Source organism: Neomonachus schauinslandi, chromosome 16 (genome assembly GCF_002201575.2).
Source record: "Neomonachus schauinslandi chromosome 16, ASM220157v2, whole genome shotgun sequence".
Taxonomy (NCBI): Eukaryota; Metazoa; Chordata; class Mammalia; order Carnivora; family Phocidae; genus Neomonachus; species Neomonachus schauinslandi.
The window spans coordinates 16,182,006-16,208,170 of NC_058418.1; the positions used below are offsets into that span (position 1 = coordinate 16,182,006).

At 54.3% G+C, this 26,165-nt stretch overlaps 5 protein-coding genes across 12 annotated transcripts; 2 read left to right on the plus strand and 3 right to left on the minus strand.

Annotated features, from left to right (window-relative positions):
- Positions 1 to 3,834: 3,834 nt before the first annotated feature.
- Positions 3,835 to 12,108, minus strand: PROSER3 (proline and serine rich 3). The gene is made up of 12 exons (XM_044911383.1): positions 12,056 to 12,108; positions 11,119 to 11,215; positions 10,602 to 10,804; positions 9,605 to 9,732; positions 9,392 to 9,498; positions 8,677 to 8,759; positions 8,434 to 8,573; positions 5,321 to 5,496; positions 4,594 to 5,179; positions 4,255 to 4,548; positions 4,085 to 4,166; positions 3,835 to 3,976 (listed from the first exon to the last, which is right to left on the minus strand). The coding sequence occupies exons 1-12, from the start codon at positions 12,064 to 12,066 to the stop codon at positions 3,835 to 3,837; spliced, it is 2,049 nt and encodes a 682-aa protein (XP_044767318.1). The 5' UTR covers positions 12,067 to 12,108.
- Positions 12,109 to 13,242: 1,134 nt separating this feature from the next.
- Positions 13,243 to 15,753, plus strand: HSPB6 (heat shock protein family B (small) member 6). 2 transcript variants are annotated; one of them, XM_021700890.1, is made up of 3 exons: positions 13,243 to 13,486; positions 14,452 to 14,574; positions 14,684 to 15,753. In XM_021700890.1, exons 1-3 carry the CDS (start codon positions 13,304 to 13,306, stop codon positions 14,852 to 14,854), a joined length of 477 nt encoding a protein of 158 aa, XP_021556565.1. In that variant the 5' UTR covers positions 13,243 to 13,303; the 3' UTR covers positions 14,855 to 15,753. The 2 variants fall into 2 exon arrangements, with proteins under 2 accessions (XP_021556565.1, XP_021556564.1); XM_021700889.1 differs by having other exon boundaries at positions 14,452 to 14,586; positions 14,684 to 15,740.
- A 59-nt stretch (positions 15,754 to 15,812) lies between these two features.
- Positions 15,813 to 20,749, minus strand: LIN37 (lin-37 DREAM MuvB core complex component). 2 transcript variants are annotated; one of them, XM_021700874.1, is made up of 9 exons: positions 20,474 to 20,749; positions 17,865 to 17,940; positions 17,625 to 17,675; positions 17,297 to 17,326; positions 17,130 to 17,215; positions 16,878 to 17,044; positions 16,190 to 16,330; positions 16,029 to 16,102; positions 15,813 to 15,943 (listed from the first exon to the last, which is right to left on the minus strand). In XM_021700874.1, exons 1-9 carry the CDS (start codon positions 20,505 to 20,507, stop codon positions 15,862 to 15,864), a joined length of 741 nt encoding a protein of 246 aa, XP_021556549.1. In that variant the 5' UTR covers positions 20,508 to 20,749; the 3' UTR covers positions 15,813 to 15,861. The 2 variants fall into 2 exon arrangements, with proteins under 2 accessions (XP_021556549.1, XP_021556551.1); XM_021700876.1 differs by having other exon boundaries at positions 20,460 to 20,508.
- Positions 20,750 to 21,768: 1,019 nt separating this feature from the next.
- On the minus strand, positions 21,769 to 23,139 carry PSENEN (presenilin enhancer, gamma-secretase subunit). Its single transcript, XM_021700901.1, has 4 exons — positions 23,037 to 23,139; positions 22,748 to 22,904; positions 22,221 to 22,325; positions 21,769 to 22,051 (listed from the first exon to the last, which is right to left on the minus strand). Exons 2-4 carry the CDS (start codon positions 22,806 to 22,808, stop codon positions 21,912 to 21,914), a joined length of 306 nt encoding a protein of 101 aa, XP_021556576.1. The 5' UTR covers positions 22,809 to 22,904; positions 23,037 to 23,139; the 3' UTR covers positions 21,769 to 21,911.
- Positions 23,140 to 23,255: 116 nt separating this feature from the next.
- Positions 23,256 to 26,154, plus strand: U2AF1L4 (U2 small nuclear RNA auxiliary factor 1 like 4). 6 transcript variants are annotated; one of them, XM_021700882.2, is made up of 8 exons: positions 23,342 to 23,385; positions 23,532 to 23,619; positions 24,002 to 24,068; positions 24,149 to 24,198; positions 24,274 to 24,372; positions 24,550 to 24,683; positions 24,789 to 24,884; positions 25,237 to 25,623. In XM_021700882.2, the coding sequence occupies exons 1-8, from the start codon at positions 23,342 to 23,344 to the stop codon at positions 25,319 to 25,321; spliced, it is 663 nt and encodes a 220-aa protein (XP_021556557.1). In that variant the 3' UTR covers positions 25,322 to 25,623. The 6 variants fall into 6 exon arrangements, with proteins under 6 accessions (XP_044767213.1, XP_021556557.1, XP_021556555.1 ...); XM_021700880.2 differs by having other exon boundaries at positions 24,550 to 24,671; positions 25,237 to 25,534; XM_021700881.1 differs by lacking the exon at positions 25,237 to 25,623 and adding an exon at positions 24,993 to 25,021.
- Positions 26,155 to 26,165: the final 11 nt, after the last annotated feature.

Genomic DNA, 26,165 nt, shown 5'->3' on the forward strand with positions numbered 1-26,165 from the left:
GAGGGCGCGAGCCGCGCGCGGGCGGCTGCAGGCCCCGCCCCTAACGGCTGCCCGTGGCTCCGGCGCGCGCCCCACGGAGGCGGGGGCAGCGGGGACGCGGCGCCGCTTCTCATTGGCTCCACCCTTGGCCTTAGGACGACGCCCCGCCCACCCGGCGGGTTTTCATTGGCTCAGGCTTCGGTCCCATCCCTGGCTCGGTCTCTTCGGTCCCGCCCCGTGAAGTTTGACAGCGCCGCGCCCATGACTGCTTTTCATTGGCTGTTATTACCCTCCTGAGACACACCCCTAGGTTCTTTATGCTTTGCTTCCAACACTTCTAACACTAAGCAGTGGGCCCTCCCCTTAGTCCACTCTCAGTGACTAGTCCTCTGACACTTTTCCCCCTTTGACTTTCTTAGTTGGATTCTTCCATGGCCTCAGAGCTTTTCCCCATCCCCAAGCAGCTTTTCAATGTCTCAATCCTCTAGCCCCATCTTGTCAGTCCCGACCCTGACACTGCCCACAGAATACTGAGGGCATTTGCCCATGGACGGTTTTCACTGGCTCAGACACCCTGCCTGGGACGTAATCCTAGGCTCTCTGCGACTTAGCCTCGCCCTTCCCACTGGACATTGTCCTTGCCTCCTTCCTCTACTGCTTCTTACAGGCCGGCTTCCAGGCTTGACTCCTTTTTCCTAGGACTTGGCTTAGCCCCAAATGCCAGAACATGACCACGCCTCCCATAAAGCCAGTCCCAGTCGTTCCGCCTCCGACTTGAGCCAGGCCCAGAAAACACTATAACAATGCCCTTTCCAAGAGAACTTTTCCACTGGTCATGTTCCCAACAGGGCCCCTCACCTCAGAAAGTACAACTGTGATTCATTCACTCATTCATTCAAAAACTCTAATCACTTAATTTGTGGCTACATCAGTAACCAAAACAAGGGAAAACATATCGTGCTCACATGCAGCTCAAAAGCTGGTGGGAGAAGACAATGAACAAAATATCCAAAAATATAGAAAATTAGAAGGTGATAAATTCTATGGATAAAAAGTTAAGCCGGCATGGTGGGAGATGGGAGATGGGGAAAGGGAATGCTGAGGGAGGGGTCAATTTAGGGTTACTTATCTCAACTTACTGAACTTGCTGACTTCACCTCATCACAGGGATTCCCATTGCCTGCAGTCTCCCCTCATCCCCGCACCCCACCCCCCACCAACCCCTGTGGTGGTTTTAAAACACGACTGCAAATTCTTTGACACTGCTTTCATGAAAAGCTGGAGTCTTTGTCCCCGCCCCCTTGAATCTGGGCAAGACTGACAACTTCAATCAACAGAGAATAGTGGAATTGACATTATGTGGTATCCAAGGCTAAGTAGCAAAAAAGCAATGCATCTTCCTTTTTGTCCGCTGGAATGACTAGCTCTAGAGCTTTGAGAAGTGCAACTATGGCCGGGAAGCCATGCTTTGAGGAAGCCCAAGCCCTTTGCAGAGACCCTGGGTAAGCACTACAGTCCACAGTTCCCGCTGAACCCAGCCTTGGAGTCATCTGAGCCCTAGTGCCAGACCTGTAAGTGAAGAAGCTCCAGGGATTCCGCCCCTGGCTGTTGAGTCACCTTTGAGTCTTTCCAGTTGAACCCCTAGACATCATGGAGCAGAGACAAACTGTCCCAGCTGTGCCCTGTCCGAATTTCTGGCTCATAGAATCCATGAACATAATAAAATGATTGCTTCACGCCACAGTTTTGGGGCTGATTTATAATCCAGCAATAGTAATTAGGATGGTTCTTTGTCAACGAGTTAATTCCTACCTGTCTCAGCTTAAGTGTAACTTCCTCAGAAATCCTAGGCTCCAGTCACCCCCCAACTAGATCAGGTTCTGCTACTATAAACATCTTTCATTTCTCTTTATATTTAAACAGAGATTTCCTTCTTTTTTATTTCATTTAAATGTATGGTTTGTTCAGAAAGGCTGAAAACAAACATATACCGTGTCTATGATATACAGAAGCTACTTTTAAAAAAAAGATTTTATTTATTTATTTGAGAGAGAGAGAGTAAGCACAAGCAGGGGGAAGGGCAGAGGGAGAAGCAAGCTCCCTGCTGAGCAGGGAGCCCGACATGGAGCTCCTGGGGCTCCACGTGGGGCTCAAACCCAGGACTCAGGGATCATGACCTGAGCAGAAGGCAAACGCTTAACTGACTGAGCCACCCAGCTGCCCCCTGAAGCTACTTTTAACAGAAACCTATTCTATCCTCCTTTTTTTATAAATACAGATATCAAAATAATTCTGATCATACATTCTCCAACATTTTATTATGACAAGTTTCTAACATACAGCAAAGTTGAAGAATTTCATGGTAGACACCCATATACCCACCACTCAGATCCTACCATTGACATTTTACTTTGTCTGCTTTATGTCACATTCACCTATTACTCTATTCATTCTATTCCATTAATCTTACTATTTTGGGGGTATATTTCAAAATAAATAACAGACATTGGTATGCTGTCCCCTAAACATTTCAGCATGCATATCTTTAACTACAGTTCAATATTTCTTTTTACTTTGAGGTCAACTTTACCTACAATAAAATTCAGAATTTTCACTGAATTTTGACAAGTGTATACACCTGTGTAACCAAAATCCCTACCCAGCAGGGCAACTACACTTTTTATACAGTAGCCTAGGGCTCCAAAGCACACAAAAGAGAGGGGATTCAGGGCCACCAGGTGGAAATTGTATAATCTTTTCTAATCTGGTTTAGAAAGTTAAAGCAGTAACATTTCCTTTGTATTCTATTTGTTGAGGCAGTCCCCAAAGTTCTACCTAGTTTCAAGGAGAAGGGACATAGACTCTACTTTTTAATGGGAAATGTGTCAAAGAATTTACAGACAAAACAATTGGTTTTTCAAAAGTCCAGACAGGTGATATAGCTTAGACTGGAGTGAGGGCATCGGAAGAAGGATTAAATTCTGGATAGATTTTACAGGAATTGCTAATCAACTAACTGACGGTGGGGTGAGGGAAAAAGAAGAGTCAAGAAAGGCCAGGAGGCTTTTGGCCTGAGCAGCTGCAGGGATGGAGCTCAGGAAAACCAGGGAGGGGCAAGTTTAGGGGGAAGATTGAGAGTTCAGTTTAAGACCTGTGGGGTTTGAGACATCTCTTAAGCCTTTGAATGGAAATGGTGAGCAGGTAGCAGAATACAGGAGCCTAAGTTTCAGTGGCCAGATCTAGGCTGAAGATAGAAATTTGGGGACCATTAGAATAGAGATGTGTGTTAGAGTGGTGAAGCTAGATGAGAGCACCTGGGAATGAATATAGACAGTTAAGGCCAGGGACCTGGGACATGCTCAAGTGACAGGTTGGGGCAATGACAAGGTGTGACACTGGAAGCAGGGAAAGGAAGAGTTTCAAGGAGGAAGGGATGAGCACACTATATGCTGCTGCTGGCTCAAGCAGGCTGTGGACTGAGGACTGACCATTGCCCAGCACTCTGATGACCCCATTAGCTTCATGCCCAGAACACAGCCCTTTGGTGTCCACTGAGACAGGAGGATCCACTTCTGAGCTGAGAGTCAACTAAGGGGAGTCCCAGTCTTGCCTCAAATCTGGCCTGGAACCACACCCCTGTCCTGACCTCAGAGAGGATTCCTCAGAGGGGAAACCAGAAGAGATTTTGTGCCAAACTGTCAGGAACTAGAGTGGGGGTGGGGCAGGGGGTGGGTAGAGGAGGGAGGGAGATATTTCTCTGAGTTAGCATGACCCTTAGCCTTTCCAGAACAACTTTCTCAGGGACAATCAGTAACATGAAAAAAATTTTATTGGGAAAAATACAATTTGTACAATTCAGCGCCACCTGGTCTCAAGAGAAGCTCCTCCCCTGTGCGGCCGCCTTCCTGGGGACCTGGGGGGCGACCTGGTTGGAGGAGACCAAGTCCCTGAGTCTTCAGTGTGCTCCAGTAAGAGGGATAGTTGGGCGTCCACTTCCCTGCAAAAAAGCCAGGGTAGTAGAGGCTGAGGTTATGTGCTCAGGATTGGGGTCTGGGATGATGGATGGCTCTGGGAACGGGGTGTTGTAGATCCCGGTGATGGTCACCTTTTCTGCCGTCTCAGCTCGGCCCTCTGAATTCTTAGCAACTGAAGTACCGGGTCGTCCTGGAACTCGCTGCCGTCAGAGTCTAGGGGGAGAAAGGCGAGCGCCAGGAGGTCGACTCGTAAGGTGCTGGACTGCCATCCAGATCCGGGCAGCCACGCACATCAGCCCACCTTCTGCCGCCTCCAGAAGTCGGGCAGCCTGGCAGAGCAGATCTCCTGAGGGGGCGTGCTCAGCAGCGGACCGGGGCGTAGCCACCTCCTCGAGAGGCCCCGCCTTGGAGGAAGGGGGCGGGGCCTCGGGGCCAGGGGACGCCTCCTCAGCTGGAGGGGGCGGGACCTTGGGCGGCGGATACCCAGCTTCAGCCAAGGGAGTGTCTTTGTTTTTCCGAGGCTCCCACACCGCTAGGGGGCGCGTGGCCTGGGCTTTCCGAGACTCGGCTTTAGACCGACCTGTCGGAGTCTGTGCTTTGGGAAATCGTGATCCAGATAGCGGGGGAGTGACCTCTGAGCGAGGTGGCGCAATCTTGGTTTGGGGGTGTGTGGCCTTGACTTTCAGAGATTCAGCCTCGGGCAGAGGTGGGCCCTCAAGGTGAGGGGGCGTGTCCTCCAGGCTGTCCGGGAAGAGCCGAGCGGATACTACTTGGCCCAGGGCGCCTCTGAGCTGCGGGCCAGGCCCCTCGTCAGCTGCCACGACTGTCCCAGCGGACTCCTGGCGCGGGGCTCCGCTACTCCGAGGCTTGGGGCCCTGCTTCTCAGGCTGCGCCCGGCAGCTTGGAGCAGGAGTGGGTGGATCCTGGGGGGCGGCTGGGGGCGGGAGGGTGGAGGCTGCGGGTGCCGAGGCGGCAGCCGGAGGCGCAGGGGTACAGGGCATGGGAGGAATGGCCCCGAGAGACACGCAGGGACCTGACTGCGGGGCCCAGAAGAACCCATGGGGGCTGGGGCCCCAAAAGATGTGTGGAGGGAACCCTGGGGGAATAGGAGGCCTCTCCATATAGAAGGCCTCCAGGGGCCCCGATCGGGCCACACTGGTCCAATGTGGGACACAGGTAGGCTGGGTTCCCAGGGAGCCAAGGGTCTCTGCAGGGGCAGGAAGGGCCTGTAGACAAACGGGGGCAGGGACCTGAGAGGGAGAGAAAGGACAGAGGGTTCTTCGGTCCCCTTCTGGCTCCCCCTTCCTCCAACTTCCCTTAGCATCCCTCCCTCCAGCCCCCTCAGCCTCCTCCCTCCCCTGTCTCACTAGAGTGGTGAGGGAAGGAGTCTGGGGTAGTACCCAGGTTCCATCACCCTGCCCTCCTCGAGCCCGTTCAAGCTTCCGCCGCTGCCGCCACTGGTACAGAATATCATCCTCTGGACGCAGGGGTGCCTGGGAGGAGACCGGGGCTGGAGCAGGGATGGGGGCAGATGCTGGTGTTACTGTGGGGTAAGTAGAAGGAGGAAGGGTAAGGCCACAGGCTGGGGTGATGAGCAAACCAAGGACAGCCTGTGCATACACCCTTCGACTGTACCAGAAAGGTATTCAGACAGGCTCTCCAGGTAATGTCCCACCTCCTCTCCCAAGCAGGAAGTGAGAAAAGGGGCAGTCAGAGGAGAGAGCACTCATGGGCTTCTCAACCTGTCATCATTCAGTTCTTTATTCATCAGCAAATATTTATTGATTTCTTACCATATGCCAGGCACTGTTCTGGACATTGTGGTTACAGCAGTGAACAAGACAGATCCTCCAGAATCTGTCCCCTTCTTCCTCTCTTGACTGCCCTTTCCTGGGGCCAACCCCACAGCAACCTCTTCTCTGGTCTCTCTACTTCTGTCCTCCCAATCTGTCCCATTCCCCCACCCCCAGCCCACCCCGCAGCCAGAGGGAGCCTGGGAACACCTGAGTCAGATCAGGGCCCTCCAGGATTGGAACCCTCCCCTGTCCTGGTAAAAAGCAAAAGCCTTGGGTGCCTGGGTGGCTCAGTTGGTTAAGCGACTGCCTTCAGCTCAGGTCATGATCCTGGAGTCCCGGGATCGAGTCCCGCATCGGGCTCCCTGCTCAGCAGGGAGCCTGCTTCTCCCTCTGACCCTTCCCCCTCTCATGTGCTCTCTGTCTCTCTCATTCTCTCTGTCTCAAATAAATAAATAAAAATCTTTAAAAAAAAAAAAAAAAAAAAAAAAAAGCCTTTCCCCTAAAATTTTGTTTTTTCGTTTTAAAAAACCGTTTTTCAAAAAAAAACACTTTATAAAAAAAAAAAAAAAAAAGCAAAAGCCTTTGCATTTGTGTTGTTCCCTCCTGTATGCACAGGGTTCCATCCCTCCCATGCTTCAGATCTTTGCTCAGTATCATCTTCTTAGTGGGGCCTTCCCTGGCTTCTCTATTTAAAATTGCAACAACCCCCAGCCCCTATCCTCTCTCCTGTTCCAGGTTTCTCCTTAGCTCTTTTCACCTTCTAACATATTCAGTGTGGTACTGCTTTGCTTACTTCGCTCTCCCTTCACAATGGCAGCTACACAAGGAGGTTTTCGTCTGTCTGACCGTCACTATATCCTCAGTGTCAAGAACAAGGCCTGGTGCCATCAGTATTTGTGGCATAAATGCCAAATGAACTATTTATTATATGGAAGTGCAGCGTCCAGACCTGTGCTAGGGATACAGCAGTGACCAAGGGCAGGGCCACGGGCCGTCCTCAGTTCAATGGGGCAAATGGACATCATTCCCATCACCCAGAGCATAACTTCATCGGTCATGATCAGTAGGGCTCCCATTGTCTCTTTGAAGCCCTACCATCTGATGCTGCACAGAGAAGGGGGGTGTCATCCTGGATCTCTCTCCCCCCCACTCCCCTCTATATCCTGTGACTCTACTTCCAAACCTGGCCACTTCCCTCTACTCTGTTCCTCAGGCTCTGGCCCAAGAGAAACTACAAGCGCCTCTCACTGGGGGGCCGATAGCAGCCAGGGGGAGTCTGTTAATAACCCAAGAAAGATCCCATCCCTCCCTGCTCAGAACCCTCCTGTGGCTCCCCAGTACTAAGCTAATGACCAAATGCCTCCCATGGCCCAATGTAATCTGACCCCTGTCAATCTCTTCCACCTGACCCCACACTACTCTCACCCCCAACACACGCCCCCCCCCCCGCCCTGCCCTTTCTAGTCTGTTATCCTCACCATGCTCCCCCCACTTCAGGTCCTCCGTATATGCTAGAGGGCTCTTGTCCCCACCTTCATTGTTCAGGTCTCCACTTAGACAGCACTTCTTCCAAGGAGGCCTTCCCTGACTTCCCAGCATCACAATCCTCTCTTGCATGGCCCTCATTTCTGCTTACATTTCACATGTGTTTGTGGGGTTATGTAGCTATTTCTGCCCCACATTCACTATACTGTGAGGACCATGAAGGTGGGACCACACATGGTTGGATCACTGTAGAATCCTCAAGCCCCCACCCAGGGCCTCATCCACAATAGGTATTCAGTGTTTTTCAGATGAAAGAATGAGTAAATTTAATCTACAACTCATGAAGTAGGTACTAGTCTTATCCCCATTTTGCAGATGAGAAAACTGAGGCTCAGGAAGGAGAGGTGAATAAAAGGTGAGGTGAAGCCGAAAAGAAGCAAAGAATCAGACAAGCGAGAGCTCAGCCAGGATCACACACACCACGCAGGACACCTCCCTGTTTACCGTGCTTCCCTGTCCCCCATTCACTCAAGCCCCATAAGACACAGACAGCATCTGTCCTGTGCGCCACTGTGACCCAGGACCTGGCCATGGAGTAATAGTAATCCAGGTCCTTAATCCCATATCTGAAATCTGAAGACTTCAGGTGGCAGGAATTGAGCGTTCAACAGTCGGCCTGCTTCAGCAAAGTCACATCGTATGACCAGCGTCAACAGGGGGCTTGCTCGGTACCCCAGACTCAAACACAGTATTTGGTTGAACAATATGAAATTGTCCATATTCAACCATTTTTTACCGACAAAGACAAAAGTTTCATATGGTTCAATTTAACACAGCCAAATAAAAAGTATGTCTATTCACCCTCAATGAGATATAGAGAGATGATAAACAGCCTTCTTATTCTTCAGGTCAGATTTTGCTGTCCAATCAGGTACAGGGCCAACTGAGCAAAAAGCCATCTGATTTTGGAAATTTGTGTTCAGAACTGCCAACAGGATGCGGAGAGAGCCTGTCATACTAATGAGAGGTACCGTGAGGACCTGCGGCAAGAGCTCCCTGCATCCTGCAACTCATTTATTACCCCTGTTTTAAAGCTGCAGAAACAGAGAGGCCCAGAGAGGCCCCAGGTCACCCAGCTGGTAAATGTCAGAGCTGGGATTCACACCCAGTCTCTTCTTCATCCTTGCCTCAGAACTTACCATGTGCCTTGGGGTCAGAGCCCTTGCTGGAGTCAGGGGTGAAGGTCGCGGAGAAGGGAGAGAGGCCATCAGAGCTGACGGGGAATGAGGAGCTGCTGCTATCGCTAGGGCTGAGTGAGGAGGAGGAGATGGAGGCCTTGCTGTAGGAAGAAAGCAGAAGCGAGGCAACAGGGGGTCTCAGAGGCGGTGCAGGGGGGCATGGAGCTGTAGGAGTGGGGAGGAGGATGGGGGCAGGGAAGGCACCTGCGTTTGAGCAGCCTGGCAGCTCTGCTCTGTAGGCTCAGTGTCTCCAGGTCCAGCAGGGACGAGTTCCATGTGTTGAGGCTCTGCGAGGAAAGAGGGATTAGAGATAGCCCCCATCTTAAAGGGTGCTGGGAAAGGGGCTTTGGACAGAGGGCCTGGAGTACAGGTCTGCCTTCCACCTGGTATCCTCACATGCTGGTAAGCCATGCTAAGGAATCCGCTCCTCCTCCTCAGGGAAGAGGGACCCAGTTTTCCTCTGGGGTTGCACACCCCTGCTTGTAGTCATTATTGTGGGAGAAGGGTTGACCCCACCTTCCTGACCAGGCCTGGCTAATCACAACAATCTGTCCTCGGTTCCACAGTGATTGGCTCAAAGATGAACGAATGAGAGTAAGCCCTGGGGCTTTGGATGGGTAAGTTAAAAGCCTAGAATCACTGGGGCCATCTTCACTACTTCAAGGGGAAAGCCTGCCTGAGATTGAGCCCAAGAAAGAGGAACAGAGAGTCAAGAGAGTCGAGTTCCTCCTAATAGTGGTCAAACACCTGGATCCAGCCATTCCTGAAAGCATATACATTTGGATTTCTTGATTGCATTAGCCAAGAAATCCTCCTTTTTTGTTTAAGCTTCCTTGAATTGGGGATTGACTCTAATTCTATCCTAGGGCTGGTGGTGTCAGTTCAGGTACATAGGGAAGAAAGTAAATGAGGATGTCACCTGTTTCATTTCCTCAAGGGGAGCCACAGCCTTAGCCTGAGATGCGCTGGCCACCTTTGCAAGAGTTGGGACTGCTGTGTTGGGTCTTCCTTCTGGTTCACTGGCTCCTGCTGAGAAGCCCCAATTGATTTTGGGGGGCCATGAGGAATTTCTGCTGGGGGCATTGATCAGGAAAGGTTTTAGGCCAGCAGTGGATAGGACTGAAGCAGGTACCTGCTGCAAGTTGACAGGGGGTGTCTGGAGATTCAGGCCGTAGCCACCAAAAGTCAGCTGGGGTTGGGCCTGCAGGCTGGCGTTCCTCTCGGCTTGTGGGCTGAGCCTGGCGGAACCGGTTTATGTACCTGTGAGCATCAGAGAATGGGAGGTGAGTGAATGAGGACAGCCAAATAATAATAATAATAATAATGACAATAACAATCACAATAGTGATGTTTATCAAATACTTTGGCAGTACCTAGTACTTGTCCCTCAACATCTGTTCTCTCTTACAGAGTAATGGAATATTATGTAAGACTGTATAATACTGCGCACATAGCCACTCTTCTACAGATATATTTATCAGGGGTCCCAATAGTTTAATGGCCATGTAACTAGGTTCTTGACCAGCAGGGTTATGAGATGAGGTGTGATTCTGGCAAGTGGATGTGGTTGGGAGCCACATTTCCTTTATGGTTGGTCCATAAAGGAAAGGACAACAGCCTAGTGATGGGAGGCAACAAGACAGAGGCAAACTGTGTCCCTGACACCTCAGCCGGGGGCTGCCACTATCAGCCCTGGTTGCTTCTGCCTGGACTGTTTGGGTGAGGGAGAAATAAATGCTATCTTGCTCGAGCCACAATTAATTTGGGACTGTTTTGTTAGAGCAGCTGAACTTGGATCCTACAAATCCAAGGGCTCACTATGTGTAGCACTTGTTATAGATGCTTTATAGACAGTAACTCATTGAAAGCTTAAAACAGCCCTAGGGCATATAAGCTGTTAATATCCCCAATTTACAGATGAAGAAACTGAGGCCCAGGTCATACAGAGGGTAAGTGACAGAGCTGGGATTTGAACCCAGGCAGCCTAGCTCCAGAGCTCTTAATAGCACATATAAAGTGTGGTCCTAAAAGTGCTGCATAAACAACTCTGGCTATGGTGATTATTATGGGATGCCTGCCCCCTCCTGATCCAAACCCTTCTTTCCCCCCCCAGGGCTGCTGCTCCTTACTTGGCCACCACGGACTCTCTGCTGTCAACCAGGGTGGGTGGTTGGGAGGCTCCCATCTGTCCTTCAGTGGTGCTGGGTGGGGAAGGGGTCCCTGAGCTGGATGGCCAGGACTCTTCAAACAGTTCAGAGGAGTTGGGACCTGTGGCCAGAGCCTTGGGAGCTTCTGGGGGCCTGGACCCCCGGGACCTGGATGGGCTCAGGGTCTAAGACAGGGAGGTAGGGAGAAGAAAGTGAGGGTTGAGGGGTCATCCCTGTAGGGGAATGAAGGCACACATGAAGTGTGTCTTAGTCGAGAGGGGAGGAAACATATCCCACAACGGTAACAACTCAGAGTGATTGGGGGCTACGATAGGTGATCCAGGTGACAGAGGACTGGGTGAGGGCAGAGCCATGAGAAAGGACTGTCTCTTAACCCTCACCCCCCCCTCCCCCCAATCACATATCCTCCTTCCCTCTAGTTGTTACTCCCTCACCACTGGGCTAACAACACACAGCACTCTCTATGGAGTGTCCTCACCTTGGGGTGCCAGGTCTGGCTTTGGGACGGCCAGTAGTGGCTTTGATCCAGGGGAGTATCCTCAAAGGGGCTGTCTTGGATGGAGAAAATTGGCAGACTGCAAGGGGAGAGTGAGGTTGGCAGGCAGAGCCCCCCTGTTTGGGGGTTGTGGGGTGGAGTCAGGTTTCGGGGTTGGGAAGAGGAGGGCAGAACCAGATGACAATTCCCATAGATTGCAGGAAGAGATGGACTATAATTCCCGTGAAGCAGCGCTGCACATTCGAGATAATGATACTAGAGGCTCGATTCCCACCAGCTCTTGGGGGCAGTCTCAGAAAACCAAGGAACTGCCAACTGGTGGTTCTTAACCCTGAATCCAATCTAAGAGCCTTTTAAAAATACAGATATGTGGTCCTCACCCCAAGCCAAAAGAAATCATAATATCTGGAAGGTGGCTGGTTATCTGTACCTCTTTCGCACCGTCCCAAGTGATTTTGAAGTGGAGCTTCAAAGCCGTTAAGAACCACGGCTAAACCCTCTCTCTCTACATCTCCCATAAGTCCCGGGGACACGAAGGAGGAAATGGTAATGGACTACAATCCCCATCGGTAACTGGGCTCCGCCTAAGCAAGAAAGGTCAAAACCAACACCCATAGGAATCTGGGGGCAGTTTTTAAAATTCAGAAATTGAACTCCCAAGATGACACTGGACACCCTTAGAGGAAAAATAAAAGGCCCTGGAGCCACTTGGAAAGCGGAACGTAAGACGCTACGGGATCCCGATGGTGAAGTCCTAGGCTGGAGCGGCCAAAGGATGTGGAGCATCTTGGGAGTTGTAGTTCCAGTGCTGTTGAAAAAGAGACTCCGGACCCGAGCAAACCTGACCCGACGCTGTGTTAATCTCACCCTAGGTCCTCCCCAGGCCTCCTGTGGTCCCCGGGAGAAGGATCGGCCTCACCTGCGGTCCATCCCGCAGCTACCTGGGCGCTTCCGCCAGCTCCGCTCCCTCACCGCGCTGACCCCGCGCGCATCTTTGTCGCTTAGCAATGCCTTGTCAGGCCCGCCCCTCTCCCGGAGTGCCCGCGCGGGAAGAGAGCGGCCTCCAAGGCGACCAATGATGAAGAGGAAAATAAAAGTAATTGGAAAGTGGCCAAAGGGAGAATGTCGCACAACTGGCTGTACCTTCGGCCTGACTGAGAGAGCATGTTTGATTGGAGAACCGTAGCGTGCAGCAGTAATTGGCAAGCCTGTGGACCAATGGAAAGGATCTGAGGGTGAGCTCGCGGTTAGGAGGGGTCATAAAGTACTCTCGCTTACCCCCAGTGTCTTAGAGCCACTCCCCCTTTTGCTGCGGAAATCTTGTCCGGACTCCAATGTAACCACCGTTTTTCGCGTTGCAGGGCAATCGGGGAATCTGTCCCCTCTCTAACCGCCGCCCCTCCATCAGTCGGGCCAGCCAACCAGTCCCGCGGAGTCATTAACCACTTCCGTCTTGCTGCGGGAGCAGCTGGTTGCGCTAAGTGCCAGGCCTGGGCTCCTAGCCGAGGTGGTGGGATCAAAATGAGCTATTTCGGGCCCGCCGCGCGGCCCCTCGGGGGCCAGCCTGGACTGTTCGTGCCCGCGCCCTCTGGCCGCTGCTCACCTGGCAGACCCCGCTACCCTGCGCACCCGAGGCTGAGTCAGAGGCCCAGAATTAGGCCCGGCTTGTCGGGGGGCTGGGCCCAGGCCCTGCTGAGATGGGAGTAGGGTCTGTTCTGTGTCCTCCTGACAGCCTGGCCGGCTACCACATTCCCTGTACCCAAGAATCTGCTCCTAAGACCGCCATCTGCGTCATCCCCAGAGCTGCCTGCGGGGCGGGGGTGGATTAAAGGGACTGCGAACTCTGCGCAGAGGTTTTCGGGCCCCGGGTCCCGAATGCCGCGCCGTCCTACCCACTCGGCAAGGCTCCACCTCCTCAGCCTTAGTTTCCCCTTTGGGATATCGGGGGATCACCTCTCTGGCATCCAGCAGGCGCTTAATAAATGGCCAAGTCATTGTTGGGCTTTCTAAATAAGACTCTATTAATGGCCGGGGCTGGCCGCGGTCCCAATGTCCCCGGGCGGCCCGCCGAGGGGCGGACACAAGGCGCGTACTATAAGAGCGGCTGCGGCGCACGCAGGGGCACTGCGGAGCCTAGGGGCGGCGGCGGCGGCGGCGGCGAAGCAGGATGGAGATCCCCGTGCCTGTGCAGCCGTCTTGGCTGCGCCGCGCCTCGACCCCGTTGCCCGGGCGCCTCTTCGACCAGCGCTTCGGCGAGGGGCTGCTGGAGGCCGAGCTGGCTGCGCTCTGCCCCGCCTCACTGGCCCCCTACTACCTGCGCGCACCCAGCGTGGCGCTGCCTACCGCCCAGGTGCCAGGCCTGGGGGAGGGCGGTAACTCGACCACTTGCAAGGCTCGGAGCCCGGGTCATCCCGGGGAGGGGGGGGTGAGGAATGTCCCCCGACTTTGAGCGGGGTGGAGAGTCCGGCCACTCAGAGGGGCTTCCAGAGTTCCCTGAGTATGGAATTTCACAGGCCGGATTACTGAAGCGGGTGGGAGGTCCCTGCCCATCTGAGGAGGGTCTCAGCTCTGAGGGGCTGGAACGGCTGAGTCACGGATAGGGTGGGGCCGTCACTCTGAGGGGAGCGTTGGTGACTCAGAAGGAGGCTGGTGACCCAGGAAATCTGGGGAAAGGGGGGCGCTCAGTTATTCTGAAGGGCATGGGGGTTCCCAGGGACTCCTGAGGGGAGGGAATGTTTTGTCATTCTCGGGGAAGAGTTTGGAGACTGTATGTATGTGGCGACCCTATGCCTCCTGGAGAGACAGAGGGGAGGAAGGGTCCTGTGACTTGAGAAAGGGGGGCCTGGCCACTCTGAGAAGTGGGGGTGGGTACTGGTAACTGTTAAGGGCGTAAGCGGCCCCGTGACTCCAGTGGGAGGGTAAAAAGATGACTCTGGAAGCTGGGGGAAGAGGCATCTTGGCAATTTCTGGTGGGGGGGCGGTGTGCAGTAAGTGCACCAGGGGTTCTGAGGGATGCGGGCCTGGGGATTCAGTGTCCAAAGAACACTCTGACACGGGGAGGGGGCAGGCCTGACCCTGTGAGAGCCGAGGTCCCTGACCTTGCAGGGGAAGGGGGGGCCTCATCACTCTGGATGAGAGAATCTCAGTGATCACAGGGGGAGGGGTGATCCCAGTTATTCTGGGTGAAGAGATCCTCCGGGGCTACAAGTAGGAAAGGAATGGATTGCCCAGTTCCGGAGGCCTGGGACAGGGGCAGCCCCGGAACCGACCGGGGGAGGAGCCTCGCCCCGCCGATGACGATCGGGCTGTGCTTAGGTCCCAACGGAACCCGGGCATTTCTCGGTGCTGCTGGACGTGAAGCACTTCTCCCCGGAGGAAATCGCCGTCAAGGTGGTTGGCGACCACGTGGAGGTGCATGCGCGCCACGAGGAGCGCCCGGTGAGCCCGCTGGTAGGGGTGGGGCCAGAACGCGTAGGTGGATCCGGAGGCCGGAGGGGCGGGGCATCCATAGGAAAAGGGTTGGGGCCGCTCAAGTCTCTCTCTCCAGGATGAGCACGGATACGTCGCGCGCGAGTTCCACCGCCGCTACCGTTTGCCGCCTGGTGTGGACCCTGCCGCCGTGACGTCCGCGCTGTCCCCTGAGGGCGTCCTGTCCATCCAGGCCGCACCCACAACGCCCCAGGCCCCACTGCCACAGCCGCAGGCTGCTGCCAAGTAGACGTCACGCCTGAACCCCGGGAGCCGCCTCAGGCCCCCTCTTTTAAAGCCGACCTGACTCCGCCCAGCCAGATGTCCCGAGCGCGCCCAAACCACCCACCCAATCTGGGATCCTACCCTGACCCTCCCCACGTAGACTCTTCCCTGGTAACGTAGACCATTCCTCTGACACTCCCGTTCTCACACCCCCTCCAGCTTTCGGACTCCTGACACCTCCCTAGCTTCCAGGCCGTACACGGACAACCCTTCAGCCTACAGTCTCCCGGCCCCACTGACCCCACTTTCTTGGCATATAAACCCACTCAAAACTCCCTCCTCTGCTTCCTTCTGACTCATTTATTAAAATATCTCCACATCCCATTTTAATCCTTTTCCCTCTCCAACACCACATTATGGTGTGGACAGCCCTGCCCCCACCCTAGGCCAGTTAAGCATAATCCCTCTCCACCCCTCAAATATCCCAGACCATCCAAGGCCTGGTCCTCAAGATTCTGGATCCTTCCCCTCACTCCAACTGGACAATCTACTCCCCCCACCCATCTTGTGACTTGAAACCCCAGCCAGCGCCCCCATCCCAGACTTTTAAACCCTTTTTCTGACCCCCCACCCTTGGACACCTATTCCAGGCCTAGCAGGACCCTCAACCTCCGAGTGCACAGATACCCTCCCCATCTCCCCAGACTCTGCACAGATATCCTAAGCCCCATCCCCAGCTCTAACCAGAACCCCATCATTTTGCCGTAATCCCCTCATCTCCAACCACATACCTCCCCTCGTTCTCCAAGAACCAACCAAGCGGCTACTTTTGCTTTGGTGCCCCACAATCCTTCTCCCTCCTTGAATTTCCTGCCACCCCATCCCCTTATCTGTTGCCCCAATAAATGTGCTAGAGCTGTGCCAACTGCTTTATGTCTGCGCCGGGAAATATGGGCTGGAGCAAGCAGAGGCCAGTGTGGAAGTGGGAAGGAGGGGAATGTTTATTGGGGGGATGTGGTGGGCAGGGGAACATCACTGTCGCTCATACATCTCCCGTAGGATCTTCATGCTTTCTGAGTACCGAAGCTGGTTCCGATGAGATGCCTCCTTCCACCTGTGTTGGGGGTAGAGAAACAGAGGGAGGACTCAGCAGTTGGGGAAGAAGCCATAGGGGTATAAGCAGGTTCGGGGACGCTCACCTCTGGCGGATGCGTTTCCAGCGCTGCATGTTGCGGTAGATGAGCGTGGATGGTGAGGGCTCAGGCTCGGAGGCCTGCGTGGACAGAGAGGCCAGGCGGGGTTGGCCATGCCCAAGCCCCGTACCATCTGCCCACGGCCCTGGGCCAGCCTGCGTACCCACCTCATCATCAGGGGTACCCTGGGTCTCAGGCTGCAGGGGGGATGGAATTCGGGATCTGCAAGCATCTCCAGGTGGCCCAGGGGCTGTGGGTGGAGGCAGCTTGTACACGTCACGACTCTTGCTATTGGTGACCTCTGAACTCTGGGGACACAAGGGCCCCACACCAGGCCCAAGAGAGTTAGAGAAGAGGGCCAGCAGTACACACTTCACCCCTCCTGCCTTTCCCAGTGACAGCAGACACGAGGGTCTCACCGGGGACCTGTCTTAAGAGCCATGTCAAAGAAACGTCTGCTCCAGGGATCCCTGCCTGTGTTCTGTCCAGCCCAGGGACCCCCAATCACTCCTAGTCAGCCCAGTAACCTCCATCTGCTCCCCTAGGCCAGGTGGCTACACCTGTTTGCAGTAAGGACCCCTGTCAAGCCCCCCAGCTTTTGGGAACCTCTAATCTTGGAGGTCACATCTACCTGCCCAAGGGAGCCCTGTCCCCTCTCCCTCTCAGGCCAGGTATCATGTATGTCTGCTTCAAGGAGTTCCAGCCATACCCTCGGCCAAAGGGTTCGCATCTGTGTGCCTCACCGGATCCAGAAATCACAGAGACCCGTGCCTATCTATCCCACTAGCTTTGGGAGAGGACACCTTTCACCATCTACCCACTGGCTGTTGAGAGGGGGCCCACCACACATCCAACCTCCTCATCCTCAGGCAGTGGGGGCAGTGGTGAGCTGGGTGAGCGTTCACGCTCACGCACTGAGGGGCTGTTGCGCATCCAGGCTCGGCAGATTGGGTAGAGCGGTGTGTTCTCACTGAACTGAGCCAAGTCCACACTCCGGTCAAACAGCTTGATCACATACGTGTCTAGCGTAATGGGAGGGGAAGGTGTGTGACCGTCCTCCCACAGCTCCCCGACCCGGCCTGCCCTCTAGAACCACCGCCTACTCACTGGATCGCTGTGGGCCTCCCTCAGCCAGCCCATCATCCATCTCCCTCCTCTTCTTCCTCCGCTGGTGGGGGAAGCGGGCGGATGGCCTGTGTGGGGCAGGAGAACATCAGGACCGGGGCGGGGGCTGGCGACCTCCCGTCAGTCAGCTGGGGTCCCTGCCACCTTACCGTTTGCCAGTGGCTGCAATGGAACAATCCCTGTGGGGAGAGACAAGGTGTCAGCAGGCTGACCCTCGAAAAAACGCCCACTCAAAACCGCCCAAAGGGCGCCCTGGGGATACTGAGATGTTTGCATGGACCCCACCAACCCCTTAGACCCTGTGTCCCGCTCACGCCTCCAGGGCGGTAGGTGGCAACCGTGAGGGGACCTAAGCTTCTGCTGCCGCAGGGTCTCTGTACATGCAGGGTGGTTAGGACTATGGTGGAGGAAGTTTGGACGAGGCAGGAAGTTGTCCAGCACAAACCCTCAGATACAGATCCCATCCACAAAACTTACTTGTTGTGGGTGTCTGAGGGGGTTTTCCCAGCTTCCTCCTCCAGACGCTCCCTGGTACAGAAGAGAACTGTGGGCTCGGGGTTTCCAGGGCTGAGTGGGAAGGCACTGAGTGGCTTTTCCATGGGGCCCCTTGCTCCCTAAGCCAGCCTCTGGGGTCCTACCCAGATCCCCCCAGGACCAGAGGGTCCAACTTGCCAGGACCCCCAACCCCCTATGACCCGTGCCTGGCCAGGTGCCAACCTGTCCATGTGACTCTTCTCCAGCAGACACTGCAAAACAGCATCAAGTTGGTTCCGGGCCTTGGCCATCTCCAACTCTGGGGAAGAAGATACCGAGCAGGAGTCAGTTCCCAAGCCCAAGGCGGGTGGGCAGCCAACTGGGCTGGGGGAGGGGCATGCGTATCCAAGCCTTCAGCCAGGAGGGTGCAGTGGGCAAAGCCAACTGATGTGATGAGCAAGAGCGCTGGGTCCCACGGTTGTCCCACATGCTCATGTGTGACCAAAGGCAAGTCACCTTACCGCACTGAGCCTGTTTCCTCATCTTGAAAATAGGTCTCCCAATGATACCTATCTGCAAGGACTGTTGTGAGGTTTAAATAAACCTATGGTGTGTATGAGTCTCTTCACAACAAGCAGTAATAATAATAAGTAAGTTGTACAGAGTACTTTTATGTGCCAAGAATTGTTCCAAGCACGTCACCCACATTAACCCTGTTACATTTTCACAGTAACTCTGGCAGGTAGATATGATTATCCCCATCTTATGTATGATGAAACTGAGGCACAGAGAAGTTAGGCTACTTGCTCAAAGTCACACAACGAGGAAATTGCAGGGCTGAGGATTTGCACACAGGCCATCTGGCTCCACAGCTGAAGTTATAAGGCAGAGACTCAAACTGGGTGCAGAATCTAGCCCCCAGATGTGCTTTGTTTGGCTGAGGCAGTGGTGTTATTTTAAATCTGAACTAAATCTGAATGGACAACATTTAATAATCTGGAGACTGCACCTAAAATATCCATTTTGGGCAGGAAATGACATCTAGGCCCCCCTTCCTGCATTCCTGGCTCTGTCGGCCTATGTGTTTACTTCCCCTCATCATAGAACTTAAGGAGGTGATGATGTTATAAATATTCTCCTCTTGCTCTTGTGAGGTGTTTGCTCTCTTCTTCCAACCAGTACCTAGCATCACTCTGGCCCAATGCTCAAAGCCTGGAAGGACACTTGGGGACATGCTTTGCCAGCCCTGGGATGGGGAGACACAGGGATTCCCAACATCACTGAGGACAGACAGGGTGGGGGTGAAGGGCTAGGGGCAGCTGAGATTCTAGCAAAGAGCCCTGGGAAGGAGCCAAGGTATAGATCATACCCACATCTCTTTCTCTAGCCCCTGCTTCTCTTCTGAACCTTAGACCTTGGGATCCCATGGTCTCCTAGATACCTTTCTCTAGACATCCCCTAGGCCCCTACCATCTACTGGGTCCCACACTAGGCTTAGTGCCTCTCTAAGCTTTACCCCTTTTCCTGGGCCCCCATCTCGGGGGTAGCCCCACTGTCTCCTAGTCCCTCCCTGAGCCTCATAATAGACACCTCTCACCCTCCCCCACCCAGCTCACCAAACCCATGGCCTGTCCACTTGGCCTCCTGAGTGTCTCTCCATGTACCCCCTCCCTACCCCGGTCCTCTCCCTTCCTTCTCTTGGGCTCCCAGCCTCAATTTCCTCTTCTGACCTAACCTCCACAAGGTGGCCAGAGGACTCTTTGGAAAACCAAACCAACCCTGATCCTCTCCTGCTCAGAACACTCCACAGTTCTGCAGAGCCCCGGGACTGAGCTCTTCAGCCCGGTGTTCACAGGCCTCCATGACCCTGCCTACCCCTGCCCCCCAACCATCATTTGTGGCCAAGCCTTTACTCTTCCACCCACGATTTTTTTGGCATTTGGGGGGGCATTTTTATTAACTCGCTCCTCAGCTTCAAACCCTCCCTTGGCTCCCCATTTCCCTCAAAACAAAAGCCAAAGTCCTAACTTGCGCCCACAAGATCTGTCCTCCTCCTTCTCACTCTTTGCCGTCATTCCCTCCCGCTCCCCACCTCACTCCCTCTGCTCCTGCCACACTGGCCTCCCTGCCCGTCCTTGCACAGGCCAGATGGGTCTTCCACCTCAGGGCCTCTTTGGAGCTATTTCCTTGGTCGGATTTGCTGTTTCCTCACCTATCCCCATAGCTCTCTCCCTCATCCTGTCAGACCTGACCTTCTCCTGTTTCGTTTTATTACCACTTATACCATCAAACACCCTACACATCATTTTGCTTTTTAGTCTGGATTCTGTGCCTCTCCCACAACCACCCTCAATGCCAGTCCTGATTTCCCATCAACTCGGGCCCAACTCAAAATGACTTCCTCTCTCTCAGCTTCGGTTTCCCCACCCACCACATTTCTCCTACTTCCTAGGACTGTTGGGATACAGTGATTGCCAGGATTAAAAGCTTCCCTGTACTTCAGGCGCTGAGCACAATGCTTGACCTTTGCTGGAAATGACCACTGCTGGAAACAGGGCAACTGAGGCAAAGCCAAGAAGACTCCTTTTCAGAGTCACACGGCTCGGGATCCCGGTGTCTTACCGCACCACACGGTCTGAGCCACCACCATTCAGTCTCAACGCTACCTTGAGCACAAACCGGGAAGGTATGAAGAGGGCAAGAATCGTTCCATGGTCTGACATAGCGATAGTCAGAGGGGCGGCAGGAAGAAGTCGCGTGGTCCGTCTTATCGCGATAATCCTGTCTTTCGGGACTCCCATACCCCGATCGGTCAGTGCTCCCCTAAAAGCCCCTTACCTCGGGGTCCTCACCTGATTTCTCCACTTTCACCTTCACCGGGAACATGGTTTGGGTCTGAGGTGTGGCTAACTGGGTCAGAGGAGCCCAGAAGAGCCCAGGGTCACAAATCAAAGCTGAAGGCAGACGGGAAGAGGTCAAGGTAAGCTTTGTGCGCGCCCAGTCCTCCGCGCTGAGGTGTGTCCGGCGGCGACCGCCACTGCAGCCGCCACCTCCACTAGTTTCCCTTCTGTGGGCGGGCCCCTTTGGCAATTCCTTATTTCCATTTGTCAGTGCAACCGTCGATCTCGTCCCTGACCAATTGACAGCTGCCGCCATCGGCTCCCAGGTCTAAGTCCCACCTTCCTGAGGCCCCGTTTCCGGAAACAAACCAACGACATCCCGGAGCGCTTCCTGGGAGGTGTAGTTCCAGCTCCCGAGACGCAGCCAGAGTAACGGCGCCTGCGCCGCGCGAGGCACGGTGGGTGATGTAGGATCAGGGCTTCGCGAGGCTTCTTGGAACTTGTAGTGTTAGAACCTTTGAGTAACACCAGTTTAGCTGTCGACCCGTTTATTTAACCGTGGGAGTCCTTCTTGTCCCTGAGGAGGAGAAGTCTGAGTTAGGCCGGGTTCAGTCTTACTGAGCACTTGCTAGGTGCCAGCTACCTGTTAACCTCTCTTCAGGCACAACCTTTTATTTAGCAAGTATTTATTAGTGTGCCAGGCACTCTTCTAGGCACTGGGGACACTGCACTGAACAAAACGTAATAAAGCGTGTATTTTAGAGGATGTTAAGATTACAAGAAACAAGTGAAACATTTTAAATGAAATGTAATGAGAAAGGATACAACCTGAAGGCATATAGGGAGTACCAAGGTAGGGACTGAAATTTTAAATAAGATGGTCAAGGAAGCCTTCTCTGATAAAGCTCTTGGCTGTGTCTGTTGCTGCGGACAACATCTTCAGAAAATGGGAAACTTCCATTTACCACATACGTTTTGGCTCAGATAAATTCTAGGAGGTAGCATTGATATCCACATTTCTGATGAGAATACCGAGACCAAGGGGGAAAGTACAGTTTTCAAATTCACACACCACCAGCACAGGATAAAAGCCCCTAGTAATGCAAGCATTATTCCTTTCTTAGTTCTGCATCTGGAAAACAGGGTTCCTGAGCAGGAAAGTTCCTATTTCAGAGGGTGCAGAGAATGAAGGATTGCACATAATGTGTGAAGCACTAAGCCTGGCACAAAGTGGGCATTCAATACGTATTTCTGAATAGTAATAATCATTTTATGCTTCAAGCTCCAAAAGATCCAGGAAGTCAATATAGAGAATAGAGTCCTTTATTGGGGGATGTCAGCAAAGAACATAGGAAATGGAAACAAGTCTTAGGGGTTTGAGAGTGAGCTTAGAGTAGAGAAGCCCATCCTGGGCGAATGAGCAGGTCCCAGGCCTATGTGGAGGAAGCTATCAGGGAGTACCCAGGGGTATGGTGAAGGAGAGGTAGTCACCAAGGGCGCCCCAACGGGGCCGGTAGATCTGGAAGATGGTGATCCAGGTGGTGAGCACAATCACCCAGAAGAGGAAGCCCAAAGCTGAGCGCCAGACATCTGTAAAAGGGAACAGGAATGGGTAAGGTTGGCCTCCACCTGTCCTGCCCACCCCCCCTCCCCGCCCCATGCTGGCCCTCTCGTCTCTTCCAGAGCCCCAGAATTTTGGAACCTCCATCATTCCCTTCCAACACCCGATGGCCTCCCTTCATCTGTGCCCTGGACTCACAGCCTTTGATTTGGCTCTGCTCCGTGTATGCTGGGACAAGGAAGGCCTCTCGGAAGAACCAGAAGATGTTGACCAACCAGAGAAAAGGCAGGAAAGCAAAACCACCTAAGAGAAAAAACAAACTGGAATGTAAGGCAGTGAGGATCCTCCTCTCCCTCCCCTCCCCCTGTCCCAACTCCCACCTAGAGGACGGAAGGCCCTCCCCCATATCCAAGTTCAAATGGAGATCTCTGCTATCAGAGACTTAGAAATCCTGCCCCCCCCGGGCCCCAAAATCTGACTCCTCATTCATCTCTTTCTCAGGACCCAGAGTCCGGCCCAACTCCCCCCGTCTCTTGGGACCCAGAAGCTGAGGCTCCAGCTTCCTCTTTCCTCAGGTCCCAGGCCCTTCCCTCAGATCCAGGAGTCCGCAACCCCAGTCGCTTTATCCCTTAGACTCAAGAATCCAGGCCCCCAGGCTCTCTTCCCTCAGGCGCTCTAGTCCGGTCCCCTCTCTTCTCCTGGGATCCTAGGAACCGGCCCCTTACCCAGGTAGTACTTCCGGCACAGATTCAACTTCTCCTCGTTAGACACCCGCTCCAAGTTCATAGTTGCGCTGAGCCCGAGTCGTCCCGCGGGTCTGTAGGGCAGGAGCCTAGCCTTGACCCCAAGTGACAGATGCAGGGATCGCAAACAACCACGCCCCTATAACGACAAAACGGAGATAAACTGAAGGGTGGGTTTACCGAAAGAAGGGTACCCCGGCCCCCACCAGCAAGCTGACTGGGTCTAACGCTCTTCATGTTTATTCGGGGGCGCGAACGGACCCCAACTCACCAGTGCAATCTACTTCCTCCGCTTGGAAGCCTTAGCCACTTGCAACTCCGGACGTTTGCGCGACATACCGCAAGTATCTCTGGAGTTTGTAGTCTTTTTGGATGCGGCAACGCTGCACGCATGCGCCTTCAGGGAACTCCAGGTGGTGATTTTGCAGGGAGGGCGCAGGGCTCTAACCCGCAAGCGCAGTAGGCAGTTTCTGAGCGCGTGCTGTGTCGGGAGGCAGCGACCAACTACACTTCCCAACGCTCTTAAGCAACGGAAATGACGTAAAGAGCAGAGAGTGTTGGAGGGTTCGGGTAAAAATGGCTGAATATTTAGCTTCGATATTCGGGACTGAAAAGGACAAGTGAGAACGGGCGCAGGGAGTGGCCCCTTGCGGGGGCCGGGACCGGGACATTTGGTTCCCTGGTGGCTGGGAGGCGTTGGGCGGTGTTTCTGGGGTGTCCGGCCTCCCCGGCCCTCGGTTCACCTCTGTCTTTGCACCTCTTCCAGGGTTAACTGCTCTTTTTACTTTAAGATCGGGGCCTGCCGGCACGGGGACCGGTGCTCCCGGCTTCACAACAAACCGACTTTCAGCCAGGTGAGACCCGGCACGGAGCCTTGAGGGTTAACGCCTCCCGGCCATTCCCCATCTGTTGGCCGTCACCACGAGGTCCCGCCTTTTCCGGATTTCTAAGCCCCACCCCACCACCGGCTTTTTTCGTGTCGGGCCTCTGCAGGTTCCTCCCCTTTCCTTCAGGCCCTTCTCCGAGGAACTTGCCACGCCCCCGTACGTACAAATTACACCGCTGGGCTGTCCCCGAGTGCTAGGTGTCTCTTCTGGTTTCCTTCGGGGCAAGCATCGCTTGATGCACTCAAGATGCTTAGACTTCTTCTCTGTTGCCAAGTCTCACCCCCAGCCTTCATACCTCACCTCACCCCTTTGCATGCGCTCAGGCCCGCCCCCTTTAAATTCTGTTCAGACCATAGTGCTGCTCAACCTGTACCGGAATCCACAGAACACCGCCCAAACCGCAGACGGATCGCACTGTGAGTGAGGAACCGGTCTTGGGGGCAGGGCGGACAGCCCCCAACAGGCCACTCCCTGATTTCACCCTGCCCCTCCCCAGGTCACGTGAGCGACGTCGAGGTGCAAGAACACTATGATAACTTCTTCGAGGTGAGGGTTGGCAAGGGATGGGTTGAGTTTCCTGTGGAACAGGAGCTCAGCTGAGTTCCTCCTGGTCTTCCGCAGGAGGTGTTCACGGAGCTGCAGGAGAAGTACGGGGAGATTGAAGAGATGAATGTGTGCGACAACCTGGGGGACCACCTCGTGGGCAATGTCTATGTCAAGGTGCCTCCTGTCCCCACATGAGAGCCTAGAGGTGGAGGCATTTCAGTGCCTGATGGCCACCACTGAAGCCTCACAGCTTGAGGTCCATCACTAAATCCAGCCCGGCCCCAGAGCTGCTGACTAATCCCCTAAAGACTTCTGAGTTTGATTGCTGACCCTGATCGACTTTGCCCTCAGTTTCGGCGTGAAGAGGATGCAGAGCGGGCAGTGGCTGAACTCAATAACCGCTGGTTCAACGGGCAGGCTGTGCATGCTGAGCTGTCTCCTGTCACCGACTTCCGGGAGTCATGCTGCCGGCAGTATGAGATGGGGTATGGTAGTATGGGGGTGGGATGGGCACCTGGAGTCCCAGACTCCTGTGTGTTGGGGTGCTGTCATTGCCAACAGCCTCGTCCATCCATCCATCCTCTACCCAGGGAATGTACCCGCGGGGGCTTCTGCAACTTCATGCACCTGCGGCCCATCTCTCGGAACCTCCGACGTCAGCTGTATGGGCGGGGACCCAGGCGCAGGTACCTCAGGACCAGCCTGTCAAGACATCTCATACCCTAAGGCCCTTATACCCCGAGGTGGACCTGATCCTGTGCCCCAATAACAGCGTCTCTCTTTTGTATCCAAAGCTAGCTCTGAGCACCGTCCAAAGACCAGCGCCTGAGTCTCAACCCCCAAACCAGCTGGGACTCCAAAGCCCCAAACCCAAGACCAGTCTGGATCTCCAGTCCGGAGATCAGTCCCTGAGAACCTGTCCTGATACCACGCAGGAACTCTGGTTACCTGCCCCATCCCAGAGCAGAGAGGCAGACCTGGGGAACGGGGCCACACTCCTTCCAGCTCTAACCCTCATCTCTCCACTCCTGTCCCCAGGTCACCCCCGAGGTCCCATACCGGCCACCGTCCCCGAGAAAGAAACCGACGACGTTCCCCAGACCACCGGCATGGCCGCTTCTGAGACCCTGGCTCCCTTAATCTCCACCCTTGACAGGCGTAAATGTTCCTGACCAGGACCCCTCCTGAAAGCTCCCTTAACCCCCCAGTGCCATCTTCCCCAGGCTCCGGGGCTCCGTGATGTAATCTGTTCAACACAGGGACCTTCTCTTACCACCCCTCCCCTAATAAAGTTCTGTATTGAGGGTTTAGAACCTGTTAGCTTGAGCCTAGCTGTGGGCTGGAGTTTCCTTCCACCCCCACATCTCCTGACGAAAGGGGAAGCGGGCTGGGCTCTGGCCACAACTTTTGCTGTAGAACTTCCAACAGGTGGGAGAGCAGCAGGCTCAGGGCCCAAGGCTCTAGAAACCCCTCAGTGGGACTGGTTGGGGTGGGGACACCTCTGTGCTGGGAACCTCAGCACGGCTCTCTCTGGCATCTCAAGGGGGAGGCGCCTGGTTGTGGCAGGTTGGAGGATTCCCAGCCGGGAGGAAATTGGGTTTAGGGAGCCAAGGTAAGGTTACTGGGAGTTGAGTGGGAGTCTCCAGAGGGTGAGGTCTGGGTCCTCCTTATCAGCTGCCCTGACATGGGAGTTGGAAATAACCTACTACTTAAGCTTACCATATGCCAGGTGCTGTTCTAAGTGCTTTACTTCAAGCAGTGATGTTAATTCTTCACAATAAACCTCTGAGACAGGTACTGTCATCCCGTTTTAGGGATGAGAAAAGAGGTAAGGAAGATGGCAGAGGTGGGATATGAATCCGATCATTGTGGTTCCGGACTCCTCATTCTAGCCATCTTGAGGTCTTGGTGGCCCTTCTGATAATGGGCCAGGAGCTGGACTAGGGGCTGGGGGTAGATTCCCGTCT

What these genes read in the sequence shown, in the direction of transcription:
- PROSER3 (XM_044911383.1), bottom strand. An exon ending in GCCAGACCTGGCACCCCAAG is followed by an intron (nt 10,805 to 11,118) that starts GTGAGGACACTC and finishes TCCCTGTCTTAG; the next exon opens with ACCCTGAGCCCATCCAGGTC. An exon ending in CTCCTTCCCTCACCACTCTA is followed by an intron (nt 5,180 to 5,320) that starts GTGAGACAGGGG and finishes GTTTGTCTACAG; the next exon opens with GCCCTTCCTGCCCCTGCAGA.
- HSPB6 (XM_021700889.1), top strand. Translation starts at nt 13,304, where the DNA reads ATGGAGATCCCCGTGCCTGTGCAGCCGTCTTGGCTGCGCCGCGCCTCG. An exon ending in TGGCGCTGCCTACCGCCCAG is followed by an intron (nt 13,487 to 14,451) that starts GTGCCAGGCCTG and finishes GGCTGTGCTTAG; the next exon opens with GTCCCAACGGAACCCGGGCA. An exon ending in AGCGCCCGGTGAGCCCGCTG is followed by an intron (nt 14,587 to 14,683) that starts GTAGGGGTGGGG and finishes CTCTCTCTCCAG; the next exon opens with GATGAGCACGGATACGTCGC.
- LIN37 (XM_021700874.1), bottom strand. Translation starts at nt 20,507, where the DNA reads ATGTTCCCGGTGAAGGTGAAAGTGGAGAAATCAG. An exon ending in GGGAGGCCCACAGCGATCCA is followed by an intron (nt 17,045 to 17,129) that starts GTGAGTAGGCGG and finishes CCATTACGCTAG; the next exon opens with ACACGTATGTGATCAAGCTG. An exon ending in AGGGTACCCCTGATGATGAG is followed by an intron (nt 16,103 to 16,189) that starts GTGGGTACGCAG and finishes CTGTCCACGCAG; the next exon opens with GCCTCCGAGCCTGAGCCCTC.
- PSENEN (XM_021700901.1), bottom strand. Translation starts at nt 22,808, where the DNA reads ATGAACTTGGAGCGGGTGTCTAACGAGGAGAAGTTGAATCTGTGCCGG. An exon ending in GTGCCGGAAGTACTACCTGG is followed by an intron (nt 22,326 to 22,747) that starts GTAAGGGGCCGG and finishes TTTTTCTCTTAG; the next exon opens with GTGGTTTTGCTTTCCTGCCT. An exon ending in GCAGAGCCAAATCAAAGGCT is followed by an intron (nt 22,052 to 22,220) that starts GTGAGTCCAGGG and finishes TCCCTTTTACAG; the next exon opens with ATGTCTGGCGCTCAGCTTTG.
- U2AF1L4 (XM_044911278.1), top strand. Translation starts at nt 23,342, where the DNA reads ATGGCTGAATATTTAGCTTCGATATTCGGGACTGAAAAGGACAA. An exon ending in AACCGCAGACGGATCGCACT is followed by an intron (nt 24,069 to 24,148) that starts GTGAGTGAGGAA and finishes GCCCCTCCCCAG; the next exon opens with GTCACGTGAGCGACGTCGAG. An exon ending in TGGGCAATGTCTATGTCAAG is followed by an intron (nt 24,373 to 24,549) that starts GTGCCTCCTGTC and finishes CTTTGCCCTCAG; the next exon opens with TTTCGGCGTGAAGAGGATGC.